Genomic DNA, 20125 nt, shown 5'->3' on the forward strand with positions numbered 1-20125 from the left:
GCGCCAAAAGAAAAAGCTCAACGACTTTCATCCACATGCGATCTTTATTACACAAGAAAATTCATCTGAAGTGTGTGTACAATAAAAAGAAATTGATGGCCTTCGATCGTGACTATAAAGTTGTGCATCTCCCAGCCAATATGGCCACAGTGCAACGATAGATTTTTGGAGAGCTTTTCTATAAAGCACACGCGCGCGTGCTACATGAATTGACTAAAATCGTGTGTATGAACATCATTCTCTGCGCTGCTCTCCTCCTCCTTGTAGTTTTGGTATTTGTGATCTATGCTACTCCTGAAGATACTCTTGGGGCACTTTTTGTAGTACGGAAAGCACTCGCCCGGCCCCAAAACGCCCTCGCCGACCCGTTGCGCCGTCACGTATTCGTCCAGGAGGTGCGAAAAGGGACTCTTGGAGGCACTGAAAGCAGGGAAAATCAGTGAAAATGCTTCGAGTGACTTGAATAATGAGAACTCACGTGAGAAAGAGCTTCACAATCTCTCCAAACAGTCCAAAGTTGTGAAGTTTCCGTGAGTGAACTTCGCAGATCGCTCTCAAAATGCACGCCTTGCCATCCAGCCCAAAAGTGCCGAGAAGATCCTCAAGAGCCACATATAAGAGAGCTCTTTCGCCACCGTGAAAGATGAATTTGTGCTTCTCCGGGAGTTCAGGTGGAAAATCATCCGCTTCTCCGTCCATCATTGTGATTTTGAAAGGTGAGGATTTATCCTCTGTCGCCTCAGCTTCCCTCCTCTTGCGTCCCTTCATGTAGGACGAGATGTAGTTGGAGAGAATCATGCCTGTGGCTCTGCCCATTGATCTGGCAAACACATTGGGCAGCACACCGAGGGGATTTTCATTGTCCGTGAGGCCCAATTTGTCGAAATCAACTGTGCACAAAAGACAAAATGTCAGGAAAACAGACGAGAAAAAAACCCAGGAAAATCTTACTGGTCAGAGGCAAACTGATGGTGATGTTGGAGAAGAATCCTGGCGGAGGATGTCGGATTAGCGGCAAGGCCAGAGTGGGTGAAATTGTCAGAGAAGTTCCTGGCGGCAGAGCCAATCGTCCATCCTCTGTGATCCAGATCAGACGCTTCTGTCTGGAATGTGGCTTGGCGTCCCCTTCCGGCACTCCTTCTCTCTCCGCCTCGATGTCCTTCACCTCCTGCGATCTGACTTGCCACACAATCAGCACAATCACGAGCGGTAACCATCGCCAGCGCGCCTCCATTCTGTCTCACTCTTTGAGCTGAAAAAGAGAGCGAGATAACATCTTATTATGCACTCCTCAAGATCATGAATGAATCGCCTCACGATCACAGGTGAAAATCACGATCATCTGGGCATAATAAACACTGCTCTCAATTCCCAATTGAGACACAATTCCGTCTCTCCTTTCACTTTTCTCTCGCTCGAAAAGCGCCGACCGACAAGATAAAAGATCCTCTCCGCTTCTGGCTGAGATCATTGAACTCCAACGGACGCGCCAAGGGGGAGAAAATCTGCCTCAAGTCTGTCTGAAGAATTTTATCCATTTTATTGTAATCTAATTTAGGCTTTTTCATCTCAAGAAGTGGCTTAAAAACCGTAGCTTTTCAGTGTAAAAAAAAATTACCAATATTTCAACTCTTCCTCAAACTTCCACTGATATTTTCCCCTTTGGGATGCAAGAGATTTCTCACCGTGAGTTGAAAGCAAAAGTGTGAAATTTATTTGCACACAAAGTGCGACAGAACGAACAATTTGTAGGTCAGGATGATGTGTCAATGATTAATTTTCAGTTTTAACGAAAGTCTCCTCCTCTTCCTCCTCCTCGCCCCCCTCGAAGTCCTGATCCTGCATTCCCGCTTCCTGGTACTGCTGATACTCGCTGATGAGATCATTCATGTTGTTCTCCGCCTCGGAGAACTCCATCTCGTCCATTCCCTCGCCCATGTACCAGTGCAGGAAGGCCTTGCGCCTGAACATGGACGTGAACTGCTCCGACACGCGCCGGAAGATCTCCTGGATGGCCGTGGTGTTGCCGATGAACGTGGCGCACAGCTTCAGGCCACGCGGCGGAATGTCACACACCGCCGTCTTGCAGTTGTTCGGGATCCACTCCACGAAGTAGCTGCTGTTCTTGTTCTGGATGTTCAGCATCTGCTCGTCCACTTCCTTCATGCTCATCCGTCCGCGGAAGATCGCCGCCACGGTGAGATAGCGTCCGTGGCGCGGATCACACGCCGTCATCATGTTCTTGGCGTCGAACATCTGCTGCGTGAGCTCGGGAATCGTGATGGCGCGGAATTGCTGATCCCCACGCGCTGTCAGCGGCGCAAATCCCGGCACGAAGAAGTGCAGGCGCGGAAAGGGAACCATATTCACGGCCAACTTCCGCAGATCGGCATTCAGCTGGCCGGGAAATCGCAGGCACGTCGTGATGCCGGACATCGTCATCGAGACCAGATGATTGAGATCACTGTACGTCGGCGTCTGCAGCTTCAGCGTGCGGAAGCAGATGTCGTACAGCGCCTCGTTGTCCATGCAGAACGTCTCGTCGGTGTTCTCCACCAGCTGATGGATGCTCAGCGTGGTGTTGTACGGCTCCACGACGGTGTCAGAGACCTTCGGCGACGGCACCACCGAGAAGGTGTTCATGATCCTGTCCGGATACTCCTCGCGGATCTTCGAGATGAGCAGCGTGCCCATGCCGGAGCCCGTGCCGCCGCCCAGGGAGTGCGTCAGCTGGAAGCCCTGCAGGCAGTCGCACGCCTCCGCCTCGCGACGCACCACGTCCAGCACCGAGTCCGCCAGCTCGGCGCCCTCGGTGTAGTGTCCCTTGGCCCAGTTGTTGCCCGCGCCGGACTGCCCGAAGATGAAGTTGTCCGGCCGGAAGAGGCCGCCGAAGGCGCTGCTGCGCACGGAGTCCATCGTGCCGGGCTCCAAGTCCACCATCACGGCGCGCGGCACGTAATTTCCACACGTGGACTCGTTGTAGTACACATTCAGCCGCTCCTGCTGCAGATCCGTGTCGCCCGCGAACTTCCCATCAGCCAGAATCCCGTGCTCATCCGAAATCACCTCCCAGAACTTCACACCAATCTGATTGCCACACTGGCCAGCTTGAAGATGCAGAATTTCCCTCATTTCTCCAGAGTTTTTCGACAGAAAAAAAATCAGCGTGAAAATTCACCGAACAGATGCTTTTGCGTCTCACTGGCTACTCAGATTCGCTGTGCTAAATTCCAGAAAAGTCTCCAGAGATCGGAGAAACTCAACTTTCCTATTGACCCACAAAGGAAACCACTTTTTGCGGACAATGAGGAAACCGAGAACGGGTTTCAGTGGCCAAGAATGGCGAGAAAGCGCCCAGAAGATTCTATACTGCACATCTCGGGAAGACGTGGGAAACTTTCGCGCCAGAATTGATGCTTGATGGATTCATAGTTTAAATGCTGGGCGCCAGTGGCGCTAATTCTCATCCTTGCTGTGCTCAAGGGGAAAATATTTTCCCAAAAATGGTGTTATTTTCTTGGAAGCTTCTTTCCTCACTAATCTACGTACTTTAAGCATAGAAATAAATATGAAAATCTGTCCAAAAATGCGGGAAACTGCTTGAAGTTAAGCAGTAATTAAGGCAATTGTACAGATTTTAGCGATTTTAGCCTCTTATTGGTTTGAATATCAACAATAGAATTGAATTTTGCAGGTCAATTTCTGCATCTTCTCATCAAACTGTACTTCGATCAGAGAAAATATGCATAATAGCAAATTCTTGACTGAAAGTGGCACAACTGAAGAATCAATTCAAATGAAACCGAGAAGGAAGATGAGCTCTCAATCTAGCGTGAAATCAACTCTGAAGATGATTCTGTGCAAACGTGACGACAAAACGGCGAGAATGCCATTGATCAGTGACTCAGAGATGCATCAGGTGCTCAAGTGATGAATTTACGGCCGAGGAGGAAGACTTACGTTCCGGTTTTGATGATATCCCAGACACTAATGAGTCTAGTGTGGATTGAGATTAAGAAGAAAATGAAATTTTGACGAAGTAGAAGGAAAAACTGTAGAAGCGAAATTTCTGGGTCGCACAATTGCATTGACAGAGTGTTGCGGATGCGCATTATAAATTCGTATCACAATTAGCTTAAAGTGATTATTGGTGAATTTTATTGGATATCTATTGGCACTGGAGAGTTAGGTACCTTTTTTATGGCCACGAAGAAACACACACAGAATGCGCACGATGGCGACATCATAACGGAAAAAGCGTGGCTGTTGTGCAGAATTTTGTGTGTCAATTCCCCAGAATATTCAATTGACCCACCTTGACGCTGGATGCACCGACAGAGACACTTTAATGGCATCGCGTCCGCGAGCGAGAGGAAGTTGTGCAACAAGTTCAAGGTTGCAGCCATTTATTTGCCAACGCGTTGCATGAGATAACAAGACGGCGCGAGGGCGAGAGACTCGGCAGACTGATGGAAGCTTCGAAATCACATTAAAGAGATGTGTGAGAATAAAGACAAATTGACGTGATTTAAGAAGCTGTTAAAATCAATCTCTGTCAAGGGGGAGATAATATGTCTGAAATCTGGGTTCTTCTGTTTCAAGAACAGGCTTAAGTCCCTCAAATACTTGAATTTACGATTTCTGGACAGACTTCAAGTCCTTTAAGCAAATTGAAAAGAGGATTCGCAACAAAACACAGCTCAAAACTCTTCCGTTTAATTGTAAAATGCATGAAAGTCCTGAAAATAACATTATTTCCATACGAAAAAGTATTTTGAGGTTATGGTCAACTCGAAAACTGTTTTCTATGTACGCGTATGATTCTTTAAGTGTAAAATCTCACTTCTTATTATAAGATGTCTAGGATGTGAGCAAAAATTGGTATTTACTTATTTAGTTCCACTACAATTAGTCGCATAACCTAGAAAAACATTGGAACTCATTTTCTTTTGCCAAGTCTTTTGCAGAATTGCCGGAAGGAATCCAAGAAAGTGCGCTAATTTGAGAAGAATGCTTCTCATACACAAATATTGCAAATATTTCAACACTTCCTTACTTCCGCTTAACTGTAAACCACTTCAGAGCCATATTATCTCCCCCTTGGTGACTGCACAGGTTTTACAAGAGGAGGAAGATCACGCGAAAAGGGCAAGAATGATGTGATCATAACGAGTTTATGGCATCGCGAGTTGTGCTGCAATCGTCTGAGTGTCTCTGAGTGGGTTCATTTCGACAAGGAGTGCTTGAGAAACAGAGAGAATTTGTCCCAATTCTTCATCGTCTGCAGTCTGTGATTTTCCCTACTTAATAGAAGTCGATCTCATCAATGAATTATATATGATGACACTTATTCTCAAACTTTCATTGGTTTTATTTGAATATTGAGACACCGTTGATAAATCTGGGTCAGAACACGCTTTTTTCCTCATGCGCGCACGCAATCTCGTCTGACAAGAAGGAGAAGAGCTGATGCCCGAGAAGCTGCCCAAGAATTTCGATCACAATCACCTGTTTTCCAATATCCCACTTTGTCATCTGTGTGGCTTAGAAAGATGGAGGAAAAAATGCGGTGATGCTTAGAAAAACATTCCGAATTTTTTTCAAATTCACGCGCAGACGAGAAAAAATGCGCTGATAATTTTAATGAGTTCCTATTTTGTTGCAAATGATACATTATTACTCAATGTCTGATCACATTTTGATTGATCTTCGAGGAGGAAAAAATCTAGATCACTTGCAGAAAAAGCAAATGAGACAATTTTACGATTGTCTAGTGAAGAAACTAATACAGTAATTTCAAAGTGACCTGCAATGAAATTACACTGAAAATATGATCGTCACAGCACGTTTAGTGATTTATGCGATTTATGAATAAAAAGGGAAATTAGATTGACTTTTCACTTGGTTAAGAAGCTCAACATGTGCGCGATTAGCAATTTCTCTCCACGGGCATTTTAATATGAGCCAATAAAGTCCAAAGTGTAGACAGATTATCACCTGTGGGTGGCACAAAAAGCGCGCCCCACGTCGCGATTTACCGACTATGCACTACTTAAACAGCAATAACGATCAATTTTCTCTAAACATCTCTCTTTCCGCCACCGACAAGAAGAGTTTGATTAATTGTGTGTGAATTAGTCGCGGATTTATGATCTGTGGCATATTTGGAATGAGACCGTTGCGATCTGTGGATCATCGGACAGATCCTTCGGCTCTGGGACAGGATTGGCGGCTCTCTTCAGCGCCATTCTTGGGATTAATTGCTGCGCCAATCAATTAAGCACGGGCAAAAAGTATTACAGAGTTTCTCAGCAAGAAACCCTAGATTTGCTTTTACGTAACTATGTCATGATCTCATGAGACTTGAGGAAAAGATCGTCCGCAACAGGTTGTCGCGCTGCAAAAGGTGATCGCAATTGATCATATTGGCTATTTATGCACTGCGACAGGCCAACAATGTGTGCCATCAAATTTTCGCCCTGCAATCGTGACTAAAATGCTCAATTGACGAGCACAAACAATGGGTAGATATTATCACGTATAAGAAGTGAATCAAATTCGTACGATCGCCACTTTTGTTATTTGACACATTTCACCAAATCGCGCGCTCGCGATCGTGAGGATCAATGATCTTTCTCGGGGGGTTTTTCGCTTACTTCTACAATTAGAAGAGGCAATTTAATCCTTGAGATTTCAGCTCTAAACTGCTGCCTTATCACTTTTTATCATTCTTGCACTCTCAGGCACACTTTTCCATAATCACTCTCGCGCCACAAACTCACACGATCCAACTTTTGCGCGCAAAAGACTTCCGCGGACTCGCGATGGTGTTCCAGCGACAGTCGATATTGAACTGCACGGAGAGAAAATTGCCGTGGATGCCTCTTGGCGCTGAAGAAGTTGACCAAGATCGACGTCATCGGGCTGATCGCACGACGTCTTCCCCACCCTGAACAGCCTGAACCAGCCAAATGCTCGCGATATTCTCATCGCGCACACAAAAAGCCACTTCGCGCTCAATAACTCTGGCAAAACACCAATTCCGGCTAATTGAATTGCCAGATGAAATGATCGATAAGAGTGTGATAAGATTCAATTGTTGGGAAATTGCCCGACCACAGAGCGTCCACTTCCTCGTCAGTCGATGCTTTTGCAAGCAAGAAGAGTGAGTGTGCTGAATTGTGTAGATTTCTTCATTCAATCCATTCAGATTGTCTTACATTTTGTTGCATTTACAGCTGTTGTGACTTCTTCGGTAATAAAGTCCGGTAAGACATAAACTCCGATCATCTTTATTGATCTCTTTGTTGATCTGTATCAAGATTGCAATTTATATGCCTGGATATATTCTTCCCATTGTTGCTAATAAATATTCAAGATGAAATCCGAGGCGTGAATGGATGAATTTTGATGTCCTCTTGCAGATTGATTCCTTAGACTTTCTTGGTTTTTCATTCCGTCTTTGCAATATCTTGTGCTTCCAAGTCAAATCAGGAGAAAGAGGGAAAAATGAGCCAGAGAAATCCTCCGGTTGTGCTGCGCAGCAAGAGCATGAGATTCGACAATCGCGGATCATTGGCTCCCATTGAGGATCTCGTGCAGTGTGGCATTTGCTTCGATCGCCTGCAGAATCCCAAAATGCTGGCGTGTCAGCACACATTCTGCCACAACTGCCTCGAGGCGATCTGCAGCGGCGGCAGCAGAAGAGAGTGTCCGACTTGCAGGATGACAATTACGGCCCATCTCGGCGATCTTCCCACCAATCTCTACATCTGTTCGCTGCTGAAGCTCCTCGGAAATGCCTCCCTATCGCCAGTCACTCAAGTGGTATGGAATTCCCAGTAAAGTGTGCCTCTTCGACTTATCACTGATGTACAATATAATGAGAGTGATAAGAAGCAGGGTGACGCTGATTTTTATATACTTTCTCCAGCAGGAAGATCGCTGCGTGAGGTGCGAAATGGTGCCAAATGCCGCCCACGATTGCTTCAGGGATTGCAGCCACTGTCGCCAGAAGTTCTGCCAGATCTGCTGGACGGCGCACATGGGCGATCTCAGCAATCAGCTCAGCAACTTGGCGGATCAGCTGAAGAGCGCCGAAGAATGTCTAACGCACAAGTTGGACGGCATAAAGGTCAGTTAGACAATGCACTATTAAAATCTGGCACAGCGAGTGAGAGAGAATTTGAATGAATCCATTGAATTTTAGGATCGCATGGAGCAGCTGAGGAGCCACGTGAGTCAGTTCGTGGACAGACAGATCCAGGAACTGCGGAGAAAAGAAGTGCTGGTGCTCGAGAGTGCGGAACAGATGATCGGCGAAGCCACAGCCAAATGCCAGACAATTGTGGATGCAATTGAGAGCACAAAGAGAGATTTGAGTGGGAAAATTCACCAGGAGACGAGCACGTACTTCCTCCAGATGCACAAGAGAGTCTCCGGCATCCTTCAAGATGTGTCCAAGTGTGACGACACGCGGATGATGTTCAACGAGGAGGAGTTCAGGATTGAGTTGAACAATCCTGAAGGTGGCGAAGAAACCGAAGAGGATTCGCCAGAGCAGGAAGACAGTAATCCGCTGGAGGACAAGGCCAGCCTGGTGAAGTACATCATGTCGAGGGATCTGAAGCCCAAGCTGTTCTGGGGCAAGTGTCCTCGGCCGCTGGGCGTCTTCCTGGCGCCCTGGGTGGATGAGATCATTGGCGATCAGCTGCTGTACATCGCAGGATCGGACAGCAAGATCATCTTCGCGATTGAGCGCAAGAAGGGACGCATCATCCACAGGATCTTCCACGAGGACATGATCTATCCGCACAGCATCGCTCTGTCCAGTGATTCCCAGGAGATCTTCGTGTCTGACAAGTGGAAGCACTGCATCTTCGTCTTCTCGCGCCACGGCGAATTGCAGCGCGTGATTGGGGCGAAAGGTGATCTCGAGGGATGCTTGAGATCCCCCGAAGGAATCGCTCTCGGTCCCGAAAACACCATCTTCGTGTGTGACACTGGGAATGATCGCGTGCAGTGCCTGAACAGGATCACTGGACAGATGATCCTGCAGTTTGGACAGGTGAAGAAGACGCAGATGATTGCTTCCGCACTCCAGAATACCATCTCCAAACTGGCCGACCTTCAATCGCCCACAGCACTGGCTCTGCACGGGAGCAACATTGTCGTCCTGGACAGTGGACACTGCAGAGTGAAGATCTTCAACGGATTGGGCGAGAAAGTGAGCGAATTCGGGAAGATGGGCACGCAGAAGGGACAATTCAAGTATCCCGAAGTCCTCACGATCGGACCGCACGGCTTCATCTTCCTGGGCGACAGTGGAAATGCCAGAGTTCAGGTAATTTTACTGTAATTTGCTGGCTTTTCAGCAAGACTCATTAAGCGATTCCCTTCAAGATCTTCACCAAGGATGGACGCCTGATCAAGACAATCGGAGGACGAGGATCTTCCCGGCTGTTCAAGTGGGTGTCTGGAATCCACGTCACTCCAGACTTGGAGGTCATCGTGAGCGACTACAAGAATCATTCAGTGCAGATTTTCCAATGAAAAGGGCAGAAAATGCAAATAAACCTCTTTCTCTTCAGTTACATGTAATAAATCACTTATTTGCCTAAGAAGAAGTGGATCTTTGCAAATCCAATGGAAAAACTACACTTTTCCATACAAAGAAGGGGAAAAAGAGACCAATTTCGTACTTGCAAGAACAATCTTTACTCATAATCCTCATTCATCAAAAATCAAGATTTGATAAGATTTCTACTTTTCGGGTATTAAACACAATATAATTAACTGTAGGAATCATCATTACTCATAATCTTCATTCATAAGCTGTGCCATTTCCTCCTGGAACACAATTTCGGAGATTTTCTGCTTCATGAGGATGATCTTGTCCGGAGGCATTTGCTTCACTGTCGCCGCCATGGAAGCGAAGAAAATGTCCACAGCGGAGGAGAAGTCATACTTGGGCATCTTGGACACCGATTCGCCACTCTCCCTGCGACCCCTCTTCCCGTCGTTGAGCAGTCTCTTCGCCACGTATCCCGAGGAGCGTCCCTTGGACTCCACAGGACGCAAGTTCTCATAAGCACTATCTTCCTCTTCCAGCACTTCCAGACAGTAGACCTCTGACGACTCCTCCTTGTCCTCGGCACACTGTTCATCCTGGGGCATCTGCTCCTCAATCTGGACCTCCTCCACCTGCTCCAGGATCTCAATGTCCTCCTGAGACTGGGGAAAAGTGGAAGGAATTCGAATAAAATATCAGAGGGAATCCCAAATTTCCGATATTAATCGATTATTGTGACCCCAGAATCGGCGCCACGGAGCATTTGATATCACAAGATTCCGAGAAGGATTTCCCCTATTCTCACGCTCACCTGCTCATCCTTAATGTATCGAGTCTTATCACTCTTATCGTCGATGTCAATTTTAATAGAAATTGGCCTTGTTTCCTGCTCCAGAAGCTTGTGCTTGATCTTCAGGTGGTTCCTGGCGTTGGTTGTGTTTCCTGACGTTTTCACTACTTTCAGACATAAATTGCACTGTGCCGTCTTCTCGTCAATCTTCTTGAAGAAGGACCACGTATTTGAAAGTAGTTTTCCCATGATTTTCACGGAGATTGAGGAAAAACAAGGGTTTTTTACACAACCAAACACAGCGATAATTTGACAGTCGATGCAAATAAATCGATAGACGCCAGGGGTGGCAAACAGTTCGGCCATAGGCCACAATAAACCCACTATTCATTCAGTTCGGCCATAGCGCAGAATTTTCTGAATATTTCGCATTTTCCGCTGTTTTGATTCACAATTTTAAGTACTTGTGGGACATATGGGAATTTAAAACATTTTGTGATTATAAAAATGCATTATTTATCTGTATATTTTCCAATGAAGGCATATTCGTGAAATCGATGAGATTGCAGTCAACGGTTTCTCAGTTCAAACGTCATTTGTCCATTTAAAAGTTCCAGACGTTCCGCCAAGCTGCGATTTCTGTATTTTCTACACTTTATAAGGATATTTCCCGTAATATTGTTCAATCTGTGCATGTATAAGCTCTTAATTCATCATATCGCGTTGTGGTTTCAGCGGAAATTGATGTATTTCCACGTGAAATTGTATGATTAAAAAGGACGCTGAATCATAACCTCACTTCGGGAAAGTTTGTGTTTATTAATTGTTGGTTTTCTGCATTGTCTCAGGAATTGAGGGGCTAAAGTGCTTCTAAAAGCAGGAGAAATGAGTACGGAAGAGGAGGAGAGGGCGCCGGATGGGATGGAGGTGGACTTTGAGTTGCAGATGTCAGACGATGAAGAAGGTGAGGAAGTCCGGAATTGTCCGTTAATGAGAGAGTCTCACTGGCGCCTTTTCTGTATTTTCAGGAGGCACACGAATAGGGGACATCTACATTCCACCGCCGGTGCCACCGTACTGCTCGGCAGAGAGCAAAGGGCCCCGCTTGATCATCACACGCATCGTGAATGAGAACTTCAAGAGTTACGCCGGAGAAACGATCCTCGGACCATTCCATCACGTGAGAAATTCGCTCTCTGAGAAGCTGAGAGACTTTTCTCACCGCTTGTTTGTCATTCACAGAGCTTCTCAGCCATCGTGGGGCCCAATGGCAGTGGGAAGAGCAACGTCATTGACTCTATGCTGTTTGTTTTTGGCTACAGAGCACAGAAGATTCGCTCCAAGAAGCTCTCAGTGTTGCTCCACAAATCCGCCGCCTTTCCCAACGTCAATAGCTGCTGTGTGGCAGTGCACTTCAAGGAGATTGTGGACAAGCCAGATGGGAGCTTCGAAGACTTGCCAAACTCGAGCTTTGTCGTCTCGCGGAGCGCCTTTAAGGACAACTCCTCATACTATCAGATCAACGAGCGTCGCGTGCAGTTCAAGGAAGTGTCGCGTCTGCTGAAGAAGCACGGCATCGACTTGGATCACAATCGCTTCCTCATTCTGCAGGGCGAAGTGGAGTCCATTGCCATGATGAAGCCAAAGGTGGTGAATACGGAGACGCACAAGAATGAGTGTGGACTGCTGGAATACTTGGAGGATATTGTGGGCACGTCGCGGTACAAAGAGCCCCTCGTGAAGATCAACGACAAGGTGGTGATGTTCAATGAGGAGCGAACGGGGAAGCACAATCGCTGCAAGTTGGCTGACAGAGAGCTGAAGGATCTGGAGGAGCCATATGAGAAGGCAATTGAGTATCTGAAGAATGAGAATCAGCTGATAAGAGTGAAAAATAAGCTGTTGCAGAAGAAAATTGGCGACAATGTGAAGGAGATGATTGAAGATGAGGAGCAAAAGGGTGAAATTGTGGAGGAGCTGAAGAAGCACACTGAGAAGTATGAGAAGCTGCGCGATGAGCGTGTGGAGTTGGAGGGTGTTGTGAAGAAGGACAGTCAGGAGTATTCTAATCTCGTGAAGAAAATGAAGGCGCAGCAGAAGCGACATGAGAAGATATCTTGTCAGTATGCTGAAGTTCAGTCGCTCATGCAGTCGACGAATGCGCGGCGGAAGGAGGCGATGGCGCAGGTGGAGAAGGAGAAGGAGAATCTGGAGAAGCAGAAGGCAATGCCGGAGAAGACGAAGAAGGAGATTGAGGAGTGTCGAGAGAAGATTGAGAGTTTGTCGCGCGACAAGGTGACTCAGGAGGATCTGTTGGCCAGCAATCTCGCGAAGCTGGAGGATGCGACGCGGGCGCTGAATGAGCAGCGTGAGCCGCTGGAGAACAAGATGATTGGACTGCAGGAGGCGGTGAATGCGGATCGAGCGGCACTGCAGGTGGTGGAGTCGGAGCTGAAGATGGTGCAGTACAATGAGGTGATGGAGGCGCGGAAGTACAATTCGTTGAAGGTGGCTTTTGAGGAGGCGCAGCAGTCGTTGAGTGAGAAGGAGGAGAAGCTGCAGGAGGTCACGAGAGTGCTGCCCAAGGCGAGGGAGGATCTCAAGAGTGCCGAACATGAGCTGAAGGAGTCCAAGCTGGAAGAGACGCGACTGCGTGAGAAGATTCAGCAACTCAAGACCAATGTTGAGGATGTCACGAACAATATGCAAGCTGCCCAGTCGCGTGACAAGGTGGTGAATGCGCTGATGCGACAGAAACAGTCGGGCGACATTCCGGGCATTCTTGGGCGTTTGGGGGATTTGGGTGGCATCGATGCCAAGTACGATGTGGCCATCTCGACCTGCTGTGGTCGGCTGGATAACATCGTGGTGGACACGGTGAATACGGCTCAGGCGTGCATTGAGTACCTGAAGAAGCACGACACTGGCCGGGCGACGTTCATTGCGCTGGAGAAGGTGGATCATCTGCAGCAGTACTGCGATCAGAGGCAATCCTATCCGGAGAATGTGCCGCGTCTCTTTGATCTGATCAAAGTGGAGGATCCGCGGGTGTCTGTGGCGTTCTACTTTGCCCTGCACGACACACTGGTGGCGACGGATCTCGATCAGGCATCGAGGATTGCTTACGGCGCCACGCGCTATCGTGTCGTGTCACTGCGCGGGGATGTGATTGAGCTGGCGGGCACGATGTCAGGCGGTGGGAGATCAATGATGCGTGGACGCATGGGACAAAAGGTGGCGACAAAGACATCCGGAGCCACGCCAAAGTCTCGCCGAGAGATTGAGGGCATGCAAGAGATGGCAAACAATCTTCAGTCAGAGCTCAACAATCTGCAGATGCATCAGGGTCAGCTGACGAGGCGAATCCACGAGCTGACCACGTTGATTCGCACCAAGGAGTCGGAGGAGAAGAAGATGCTGCTGGATATTAAGAGTTTTCGCCAACAGTTGCCGCACATGCGTGAGCAGATGGAGCGTCAGGAGGTGAAGAAGAATGAGACGCAATCTGATCCGGAGCGCGTGAAGGCGCTGGAGAAGCAAATGGGCAGCAAGAAGTCGAAGTTGGAGAAGTCTGAGGAGGTGGCAAAGGAGATTTCTGATCAGATTCTCCATATTAATCGGAAAATTAAGGAGATTACGGACTCCAAAGTGAAGTCAGTGAAGATGAAGATTGAGGAATTGTCGAAGAATATTGAGAAATTGGCTGCACATGTGAATAAGATGATGGCAAACTTGAACAGTGCTGGACACACGAGGCAGAAGCTGGAGAATAAGATTAAGAATCTGGAGGAGGAGATTCAAGAGGCGGCGGATTGTATCAAGAAGAAGAGTGAGGAACGCACGGAGCTGGAGCAGGAGGGTGAGAAGTGCAAGGAGGAGATTGAGGAGATGAAGAAGGAAATTAAGGAGGCGCAGAGTAAGAATGTGGGAGCAACGAAGAGAATTGCGGAGATACAGAAGTTGGAGGGACAGGGAAAGCTGGAGAAGGTGGAGATTGATGACAAACATCAGGCCATTGAGAAGAGGATTAAGGAGCGCAAGGATATGGAGCACAAGTGGACGAATCAGATGAAGAGTCTCGAGCTGAAGGAGGTTCCGGGAGAGACGGAAATGCCGCCACTGAAGACGTACACAGAGAGGGAATTGGAATCGTACACACTCAATGACATTGCCTATCAGATAACGACGATGGAGGACACTTTGAGGAACTCCAAGCCCAATTTGTCCGTGATTGAGGAGTACAATAAGAAGCGTGAGGTGTATTTGCAGCGCGTGATGGCGCTGGAAGAGGTGACGAAGCGTCGCAATGACTTTCAAGCGCTGTATGATGATGTGAAGAAGAAGCGCCACACGGAATTCATGCAGGGATTCACCATCATTGCCAGGAAGTTGAAGCAAATGTACCAGATGATCACACTTGGCGGGGATGCCGAATTGGAGATTGTGGACTCGATGGATCCCTTCAGCGAGGGCATCATGTTTCACGTGCGTCCGCCCAAGAAGTCCTGGAAAATCATCTCGAATCTCTCGGGTGGCGAGAAGACACTCTCATCACTGGCGCTCGTCTTCGCCTTGCACTACTACAAACCGTCGCCTCTCTACGTCATGGACGAAATCGATGCGGCGCTGGACTTCAAGAATGTCTCAATTGTGGCTCACTACATCAAGGTGAGGCTCTGCGAAGGGATTCGTTGTCCTTGAGTTGAATAATTTCACTGTTCTTCTCTCTTTACTTTCACAGGAACGCACGAAAAATGCCCAGTTCATTATCATATCCTTGCGATCGAACATGTTCGAGTTGTCTAATCATCTCGTGGGCATTTACAAGATCAACGACTGCACGGGATCAATAACAATAGCCAATGTGGAGAGACCTGTGGATGCCGAGGAGGAAAATGCTGAGAACAATGAACTCCAATTGCTCTAGAGAGAAGTAGGCCTTGATTTCCACCACAATCTGTCAAGCGCTATTCCAGAGCCTCCTGAATATACTTTAAGAGAATTGTCATATAGGAAGAAAAACAAACTATTTTTGTCAATAAAATGAATTTCATATACCTCAAAATATGATTTTCTTCACTTTCTCCGCTTCCTTCCCTCGGGCTTCATGCGACGCTTCTCATCCATTTCCGATGGCAATCTCAGGCCCAAGAACTCCTTCGAAGACACTTTCAGTCCCAAATAGATGGCGAATTCAAAGAGTTCCTTCCTGTTGGTCGTCTTCAGCTGCTCCACCATCTCAGTCACGCTTATCTCGAGCTTCTCTGACAGCAAAATGCCCAGGATGAGGATGTGGCAGACGGCTTTGCGCGTTGTGTAAGCCGTCTTCACCACTTTCGACGTCTTGGGCTCAATGAAGCGCTTCCGAATGTCCATCTCAACATTGTCACAGATGTCAGAGAAGCTCACGTGTGTGAAATTCTGCCCCCTCCTGATCTTCTTCACGAGATTCATCAGGGCATCGAGATAGATCAGCGCCTTGATCTTCAGCAGACTCTCCTCGGAGTCCAGTTTGCTGGATTGCTGAACTTTGCGAATACGATGAAGGACAAAGTCATTGTCGATCCTGCAAAAAACAGTGGATTTTCAGACATTATCTTCAAATTGCAGGCTTTGTGGGATGGAAAACTTACGGAAGCTCCTCTGGAGGTGTCTTTGTGACTTCCTGAGCCACACTATCGAGCTCTGACAGCAATTCCGGCGACAGAATCTCCACCACTGAATACAATTCCCTCACATTCTTCGCATCCTTGTTCATGGGCGGCACAATTGGGCTCTCTGCATTCTCCCCGAAGTCAGGAGTGTCTTGCTCATCCTTGACAGCTTCACTGTGACTCTGAAGTGTGCTGTCCAGATCGTCCTTCACGATGTCCACATTCACTTTCATCCTGTTGTACTTGTCGAACGCCTTAATTGCCCTCTTCCCACCGAACTGCATGTACAGCGAGCGCTCGTTGTCATCCATGGCCGTCCGGACGGCGCTGTCATTCCCAACCTTGAGCACATGTTCGCTCAGCAGCGAACACGTTTCCACCTGAACGAATCTCATCTTGTTCGTCACGCTATTCCGGATGGCGATGAATGTGTTCATCTGCGGATCTCGCTCCACATTTCCGATGTACGCCGAGGCGTCGCTAGAGACAATGAGCTTCTTGGACTTCTTGTCATGCTTATCCACTGCCAAGTGACACTCGAGGTTCTCTTGCGCGCCGGGCAGCAAATCTCCATTCTGGAACTTGACTGGAATGAAAATGTGAAGGATTAACTGTTGCTGATTAGTTTTCTGCGGCATTTACTCACCCAGAATAGGATTATTCGCGGATTTTCTAAGTGTTGTCACGGCAGAAATTTTACTCTTCGTGCGCTTCATGTTGTTTTCCTCACACACGTGCGCGTCTGTAAAACAGCTGATTGCCGTGCAACGACACCTGGTGGCAAAATCAGTGCCTGGAAAATCGCGCTCAAACACAAATAAATCACGCAAAATGCACACATAAAAGTACTTAGGAAATTTATTTCACTCAATTAAAGCATTTAAACTACGAAATCACGATGGTATACAATTAAACTTTGGATTTTTCTCAAGATGATCTCTGATCACACACCTGGTGTGGAACATTTGAACTAAAATCGTCCTTTTGCCGGATGAATCGCTTCCGTGACGCTCGCGATTGTTTGCACATTTTCAGTGTTTGTGAGGGAAAATCGCCTGGCATTTCTATTATTCTTGATGATCTTGATTGGTGCTGGAGTTTTCGTGTCAAATCCATTGAAGCTGTAGTGTTTGCTCTTAATTGTGTTTATCACTTGCTGCAGATGAAAAAGGTAAGAAAAATGGCGTCTAGTTGGACACAAAATGACTTACAAGAACTAATTTGATCAGGAAGACGGCGAATGTGAGGAAGCAGATCGTCATGAGAGCGCCTTCGGATGATGGAAAATCCATGTGTCCTTCTGGACTAGGTATGATGTGTCTCTTGACTCTCTTCGGGGGAATTTCTTCGGCTGGCCAAAGAGCGTTGATTTTCTTTTCTGCAACACAAAAGAACATTCAGGAAACGACTGGATGAGATTCACTTAATTCCTGCCCACCTATTTCTCTCAGTAGTTTGTCACGAATATCCTTGAGGTATTTCAGCTTGTCCTCAATGCTTCTCTTTGTCCGATTCATGAAAGAATCTTGGATACTCTTGAGAAAGGCGAAGAATCCGCTAAAGCTAAAGTCTCTGTTCTGCTTCTTGATTGGCTTTGCTGAACTCTCCGTGCTTCCTGCCTCTGTTGTTCCGACTGTTGTCATTTCCGGGGCTTTTGTGGGGGTGAAAGTGGTGGTTTCCGGTGTCTTCTCGGGCATAATCCATGAGACAGCAATTGCAGGACTTTTCTTTGTCACCCACTCGCGATTCACATGGCTCTTCTTCCACTCATAGTGCTGGAAATCATCCAACAATCCCTTCTCACTCACTGCCAGAGTGTCTCTGAGGAACTGTGATCCACCGAATGCCTGTCCAGATTCACTAACACCCTGTCTCTCGCCCGGATCAATGGAAATTTTCACCCACTCGGCGTCAATGGGTGGAAAAATGCTGCTGAAGATTGCAAGAAGCACACAAATCGTCTCCATCCTCAGCGACAACTCCATTCAAACTGGCATTTGGGAGACTGTCGTGTCTCACTTGAGGAATTTTCACTCTTCACTGAGGCATTCACTGACTCTTGCGCTGGAATTCTTGAAGATTCTCCTCAACTTATGTACGACAATCTTATTTTTCTTGTTGCTCTCACAAGACCGAGTTGCGTCATGATGCAGAGATGATTTAGATATGATTTTGTGGATTCACTCAATCGCCAGCAAGTCAAGCTAAGGTTCAACAGATCCTGCGGATCCAGGAAGTTCATAATTAATTGTAGAATTTCCTCAGGTAAATGCAAGAGTTCCATGAATTATAAAGACAAGAATTTAGACAAAATATGTGTAATAAAAGCTGAGAAATCACACAACTGACACACTTTGATTATGCTCACTTCCAGAGCGTGAAAACTGCCTAAGCATTTCCCATGTTTCGCTGATGGATGAAGATTTCATTTTGATCCCACCCACACAGTAATTGTTCCTTGAGTGATTATTTTAACAAATTAGTGACACTTGCTCAGCTCGATGTTTAACATAATTTCCATATGAAACACAGACACACTGGTGTGATAAACGAGTGGAAAAGAGCGCTAATGAGATGAAAAATGCCGAAAAAGTGTGGGGGTGATAATTCATCACAATTCTTCCCCCCATGTTTGTTGGCGCAAATGTGTACTTCTGGAGGTGGATATGATTTCCTTTTGAGATCGTTAGCACGTTATTCGCGCGGAAAATCATCTGTATTTGTCACTTAGAGACAGATACGACACGACTTTCTGGGCTTAATTTGCATTTTTCGCTGTATTAAAAGGTCAATTGGAGGTATTTTGCTCTGAAATTAGGTTGGAAAGTTGTGTAAATGCGCAACATGAGAAGAATTCTAGTTCTTTTTGGTTCAAATCATTCCATAAATTCGAATAGCTACAGATTTAAATCATTTAAACGTTTAATTAAGGGAATTATTTACTTTAAAACTTTCTTCTAATCTGATTTTCTACTTGAGAATTGGAAAGTCAATGTTTTTTTTCAGTTGGTTTACCCTAAAATTACTGCAAAACCATGGGGTTTTTTTTTTAATTCAATTTGCTTGCAAAGGGAAAAGTTCTAAATTATTTTATTGCTCCACACAGTCATTAAGGAAAGAAAACAATAAGTGTGGTTAAAATGAAATTGCTTCATTTTCTGGGTGGGGGGGAAAACAACTTTAATTTAACAGAGAGAGGAGAGAAAAGAAAGAGAGCAATCTATTATGGAAATTATTTCAATTTATTTAAATTATCATTTGCCATTTGGAATGCAGAACAGCAGAAACTTGAGTGAAAATTGTGATAAAAGAAGTGGACTAGAAGCAATTCATATGCAGATCTTTTCACCTTCTACACAAAGTGTATTAATTTCTTTTGCATCTGCAGGGTTGATTTCATTATGATTTCCGCCACTCACATTCCTCTGGAAGGGCACAAAATGCACAGGATGACTTGTGAAAATTGGATTTACTCTTTAGTCATGCCATAAATTTGCATAAAATAGACTCAGAGGCATTTTAGGGCGGAGGATTGCGATCAATTAACCCAAGTTTGGCTACTGAGTTGAAGGATGAGAATATTCAGATTTTCAGAGAGAGAAAATCATGAGCCAAGGGGAAGATAATATGGCTGAAATCTGTACATCACTTTCTGACGCTTCCACAAATTTGTATGAAGAATCCTGAACATTCGATTGTTTTGAATAAGACTAAAATCAACCAATAACTGGAATATAACTAAAATCTAACCATAATCTAACTGAAATCTAACCGAAAACTAACTGAAATCTAACTGACAACTTAAGAATTCACGTTTTCATAAAATATTTTATGACTTTCTTCCGTTAAAATGGCACTTTTACGTTTTTTTCTTGATTATAATCCTTAATTTCGGTTTTCTTTTTTATCTCTTATTCAAAATCTTTACAGTTTATTAAGAAAAATTGAGGTTCTGTTTCACTTAAACATTTTTTTCTTCTAAAATCACGATTTTCATTGAGTAAAAATCCGCAATTCTATCAATAAAGTGAAAATGCGTTCAATTTAGGCTCAAGGATTTCCATTTTAGGATGATTTTTAGTCTTAAATCAGTCACATAACCTAGAAAAA

General features: G+C 45.9%; 7 protein-coding genes across 10 annotated transcripts; 2 read left to right on the plus strand and 5 right to left on the minus strand.

Annotated features, from left to right (window-relative positions):
* Positions 1 to 42: 42 nt before the first annotated feature.
* Positions 43 to 1234, minus strand: LOC132257780 (uncharacterized). Its single transcript, XM_059754811.1, has 3 exons — positions 952 to 1234; positions 479 to 890; positions 43 to 420 (listed from the first exon to the last, which is right to left on the minus strand). Exons 1-3 carry the CDS (start codon positions 1232 to 1234, stop codon positions 201 to 203), a joined length of 915 nt encoding a protein of 304 aa, XP_059610794.1. The 3' UTR covers positions 43 to 200.
* Positions 1175 to 3135, minus strand: LOC132257502 (tubulin beta chain-like). Its single transcript, XM_059754435.1, has one exon. The coding sequence runs from the start codon at positions 3130 to 3132 to the stop codon at positions 1774 to 1776; it is 1359 nt and encodes a 452-aa protein (XP_059610418.1). The 5' UTR covers positions 3133 to 3135; the 3' UTR covers positions 1175 to 1773.
* A 4022-nt stretch (positions 3136 to 7157) lies between these two features.
* Positions 7158 to 9620, plus strand: LOC132257705 (RING finger protein nhl-1-like). 3 transcript variants are annotated; one of them, XM_059754717.1, is made up of 5 exons: positions 7158 to 7268; positions 7425 to 7827; positions 7934 to 8134; positions 8210 to 9343; positions 9403 to 9620. In XM_059754717.1, exons 2-5 carry the CDS (start codon positions 7510 to 7512, stop codon positions 9550 to 9552), a joined length of 1803 nt encoding a protein of 600 aa, XP_059610700.1. In that variant the 5' UTR covers positions 7158 to 7268; positions 7425 to 7509; the 3' UTR covers positions 9553 to 9620. The 3 variants fall into 3 exon arrangements, with proteins under 3 accessions (XP_059610700.1, XP_059610702.1, XP_059610703.1); XM_059754719.1 differs by having other exon boundaries at positions 7486 to 7827; XM_059754720.1 differs by lacking the exon at positions 7158 to 7268 and having other exon boundaries at positions 7767 to 7872.
* Positions 9621 to 9745: 125 nt separating this feature from the next.
* Positions 9746 to 10679, minus strand: LOC132257786 (uncharacterized). The gene is made up of 2 exons (XM_059754817.1): positions 10383 to 10679; positions 9746 to 10233 (listed from the first exon to the last, which is right to left on the minus strand). Exons 1-2 carry the CDS (start codon positions 10608 to 10610, stop codon positions 9811 to 9813), a joined length of 651 nt encoding a protein of 216 aa, XP_059610800.1. The 5' UTR covers positions 10611 to 10679; the 3' UTR covers positions 9746 to 9810.
* A 282-nt stretch (positions 10680 to 10961) lies between these two features.
* LOC132257912 (structural maintenance of chromosomes protein 4) lies at positions 10962 to 15304 on the plus strand. 2 transcript variants are annotated; one of them, XM_059754968.1, is made up of 5 exons: positions 10962 to 11125; positions 11210 to 11325; positions 11390 to 11541; positions 11604 to 15029; positions 15103 to 15304. In XM_059754968.1, exons 2-5 carry the CDS (start codon positions 11247 to 11249, stop codon positions 15286 to 15288), a joined length of 3843 nt encoding a protein of 1280 aa, XP_059610951.1. In that variant the 5' UTR covers positions 10962 to 11125; positions 11210 to 11246; the 3' UTR covers positions 15289 to 15304. The 2 variants fall into 2 exon arrangements, with proteins under 2 accessions (XP_059610951.1, XP_059610952.1); XM_059754969.1 differs by having other exon boundaries at positions 10962 to 11325.
* A 92-nt stretch (positions 15305 to 15396) lies between these two features.
* On the minus strand, positions 15397 to 16758 carry LOC132257913 (uncharacterized). Its single transcript, XM_059754970.1, has 3 exons — positions 16662 to 16758; positions 15995 to 16601; positions 15397 to 15927 (listed from the first exon to the last, which is right to left on the minus strand). Exons 1-3 carry the CDS (start codon positions 16729 to 16731, stop codon positions 15438 to 15440), a joined length of 1167 nt encoding a protein of 388 aa, XP_059610953.1. The 5' UTR covers positions 16732 to 16758; the 3' UTR covers positions 15397 to 15437.
* A 163-nt stretch (positions 16759 to 16921) lies between these two features.
* Positions 16922 to 18285, minus strand: LOC132257971 (uncharacterized). The gene is made up of 3 exons (XM_059755053.1): positions 17454 to 18285; positions 17227 to 17393; positions 16922 to 17171 (listed from the first exon to the last, which is right to left on the minus strand). The coding sequence occupies exons 1-3, from the start codon at positions 17998 to 18000 to the stop codon at positions 16986 to 16988; spliced, it is 900 nt and encodes a 299-aa protein (XP_059611036.1). The 5' UTR covers positions 18001 to 18285; the 3' UTR covers positions 16922 to 16985.
* Between the last annotated feature and the right edge of the window lie 1840 nt (positions 18286 to 20125).

Source organism: Phlebotomus argentipes, unplaced genomic scaffold, assembly GCF_947086385.1.
Source record: "Phlebotomus argentipes unplaced genomic scaffold, Phlebotomus argentipes genome assembly scaffold_4, whole genome shotgun sequence".
NCBI lineage: Eukaryota > Metazoa > Arthropoda > Insecta > Diptera > Psychodidae > Phlebotomus > Phlebotomus argentipes.

Bases quoted from the DNA above. Each gene is read 5' to 3' on its own strand.
- LOC132257912 (XM_059754969.1), top strand. From the start codon at position 11,247: ATGAGTACGGAAGAGGAGGAGAGGGCGCCGGATGGGATGGAGGTGGAC. The intron at 11,542-11,603 runs GTGAGAAATTCG...TGTCATTCACAG, and splicing joins TCCTCGGACCATTCCATCAC to AGCTTCTCAGCCATCGTGGG. The intron at 15,030-15,102 runs GTGAGGCTCTGC...TTACTTTCACAG, and splicing joins TTGTGGCTCACTACATCAAG to GAACGCACGAAAAATGCCCA.
- LOC132257502 (XM_059754435.1), bottom strand. From the start codon at position 3,132: ATGAGGGAAATTCTGCATCTTCAAGCTGGCCAGTGTGGCAATCAGATT.
- LOC132257780 (XM_059754811.1), bottom strand. From the start codon at position 1,234: ATGGAGGCGCGCTGGCGATGGTTACCGCTCGTGATTGTGCTGATTGTG. The intron at 891-951 runs GTAAGATTTTCC...TTTTGTGCACAG, and splicing joins CATCAGTTTGCCTCTGACCA to TTGATTTCGACAAATTGGGC. The intron at 421-478 runs GTGAGTTCTCAT...CCCTGCTTTCAG, and splicing joins ATTGTGAAGCTCTTTCTCAC to TGCCTCCAAGAGTCCCTTTT.
- LOC132257913 (XM_059754970.1), bottom strand. From the start codon at position 16,731: ATGAAGCGCACGAAGAGTAAAATTTCTGCCGTGACAACACTTAGAAAA. The intron at 16,602-16,661 runs GTGAGTAAATGC...TTTTCATTCCAG, and splicing joins CGCGAATAATCCTATTCTGG to TCAAGTTCCAGAATGGAGAT. The intron at 15,928-15,994 runs GTAAGTTTTCCA...TGTTTTTTGCAG, and splicing joins ACACCTCCAGAGGAGCTTCC to GATCGACAATGACTTTGTCC.
- LOC132257971 (XM_059755053.1), bottom strand. From the start codon at position 18,000: ATGGAGTTGTCGCTGAGGATGGAGACGATTTGTGTGCTTCTTGCAATC. The intron at 17,394-17,453 runs GTGGGCAGGAAT...TTTGTGTTGCAG, and splicing joins CAAACTACTGAGAGAAATAG to AAAAGAAAATCAACGCTCTT. The intron at 17,172-17,226 runs GTAAGTCATTTT...TTTCATCTGCAG, and splicing joins TCCTGATCAAATTAGTTCTT to CAAGTGATAAACACAATTAA.
- LOC132257705 (XM_059754717.1), top strand. From the start codon at position 7,510: ATGAGCCAGAGAAATCCTCCGGTTGTGCTGCGCAGCAAGAGCATGAGA. The intron at 8,135-8,209 runs GTCAGTTAGACA...ATTGAATTTTAG, and splicing joins ACAAGTTGGACGGCATAAAG to GATCGCATGGAGCAGCTGAG. The intron at 9,344-9,402 runs GTAATTTTACTG...ATTCCCTTCAAG, and splicing joins GTGGAAATGCCAGAGTTCAG to ATCTTCACCAAGGATGGACG.
- LOC132257786 (XM_059754817.1), bottom strand. From the start codon at position 10,610: ATGGGAAAACTACTTTCAAATACGTGGTCCTTCTTCAAGAAGATTGAC. The intron at 10,234-10,382 runs GTGAGCGTGAGA...ACTTTTCCCCAG, and splicing joins GATACATTAAGGATGAGCAG to TCTCAGGAGGACATTGAGAT.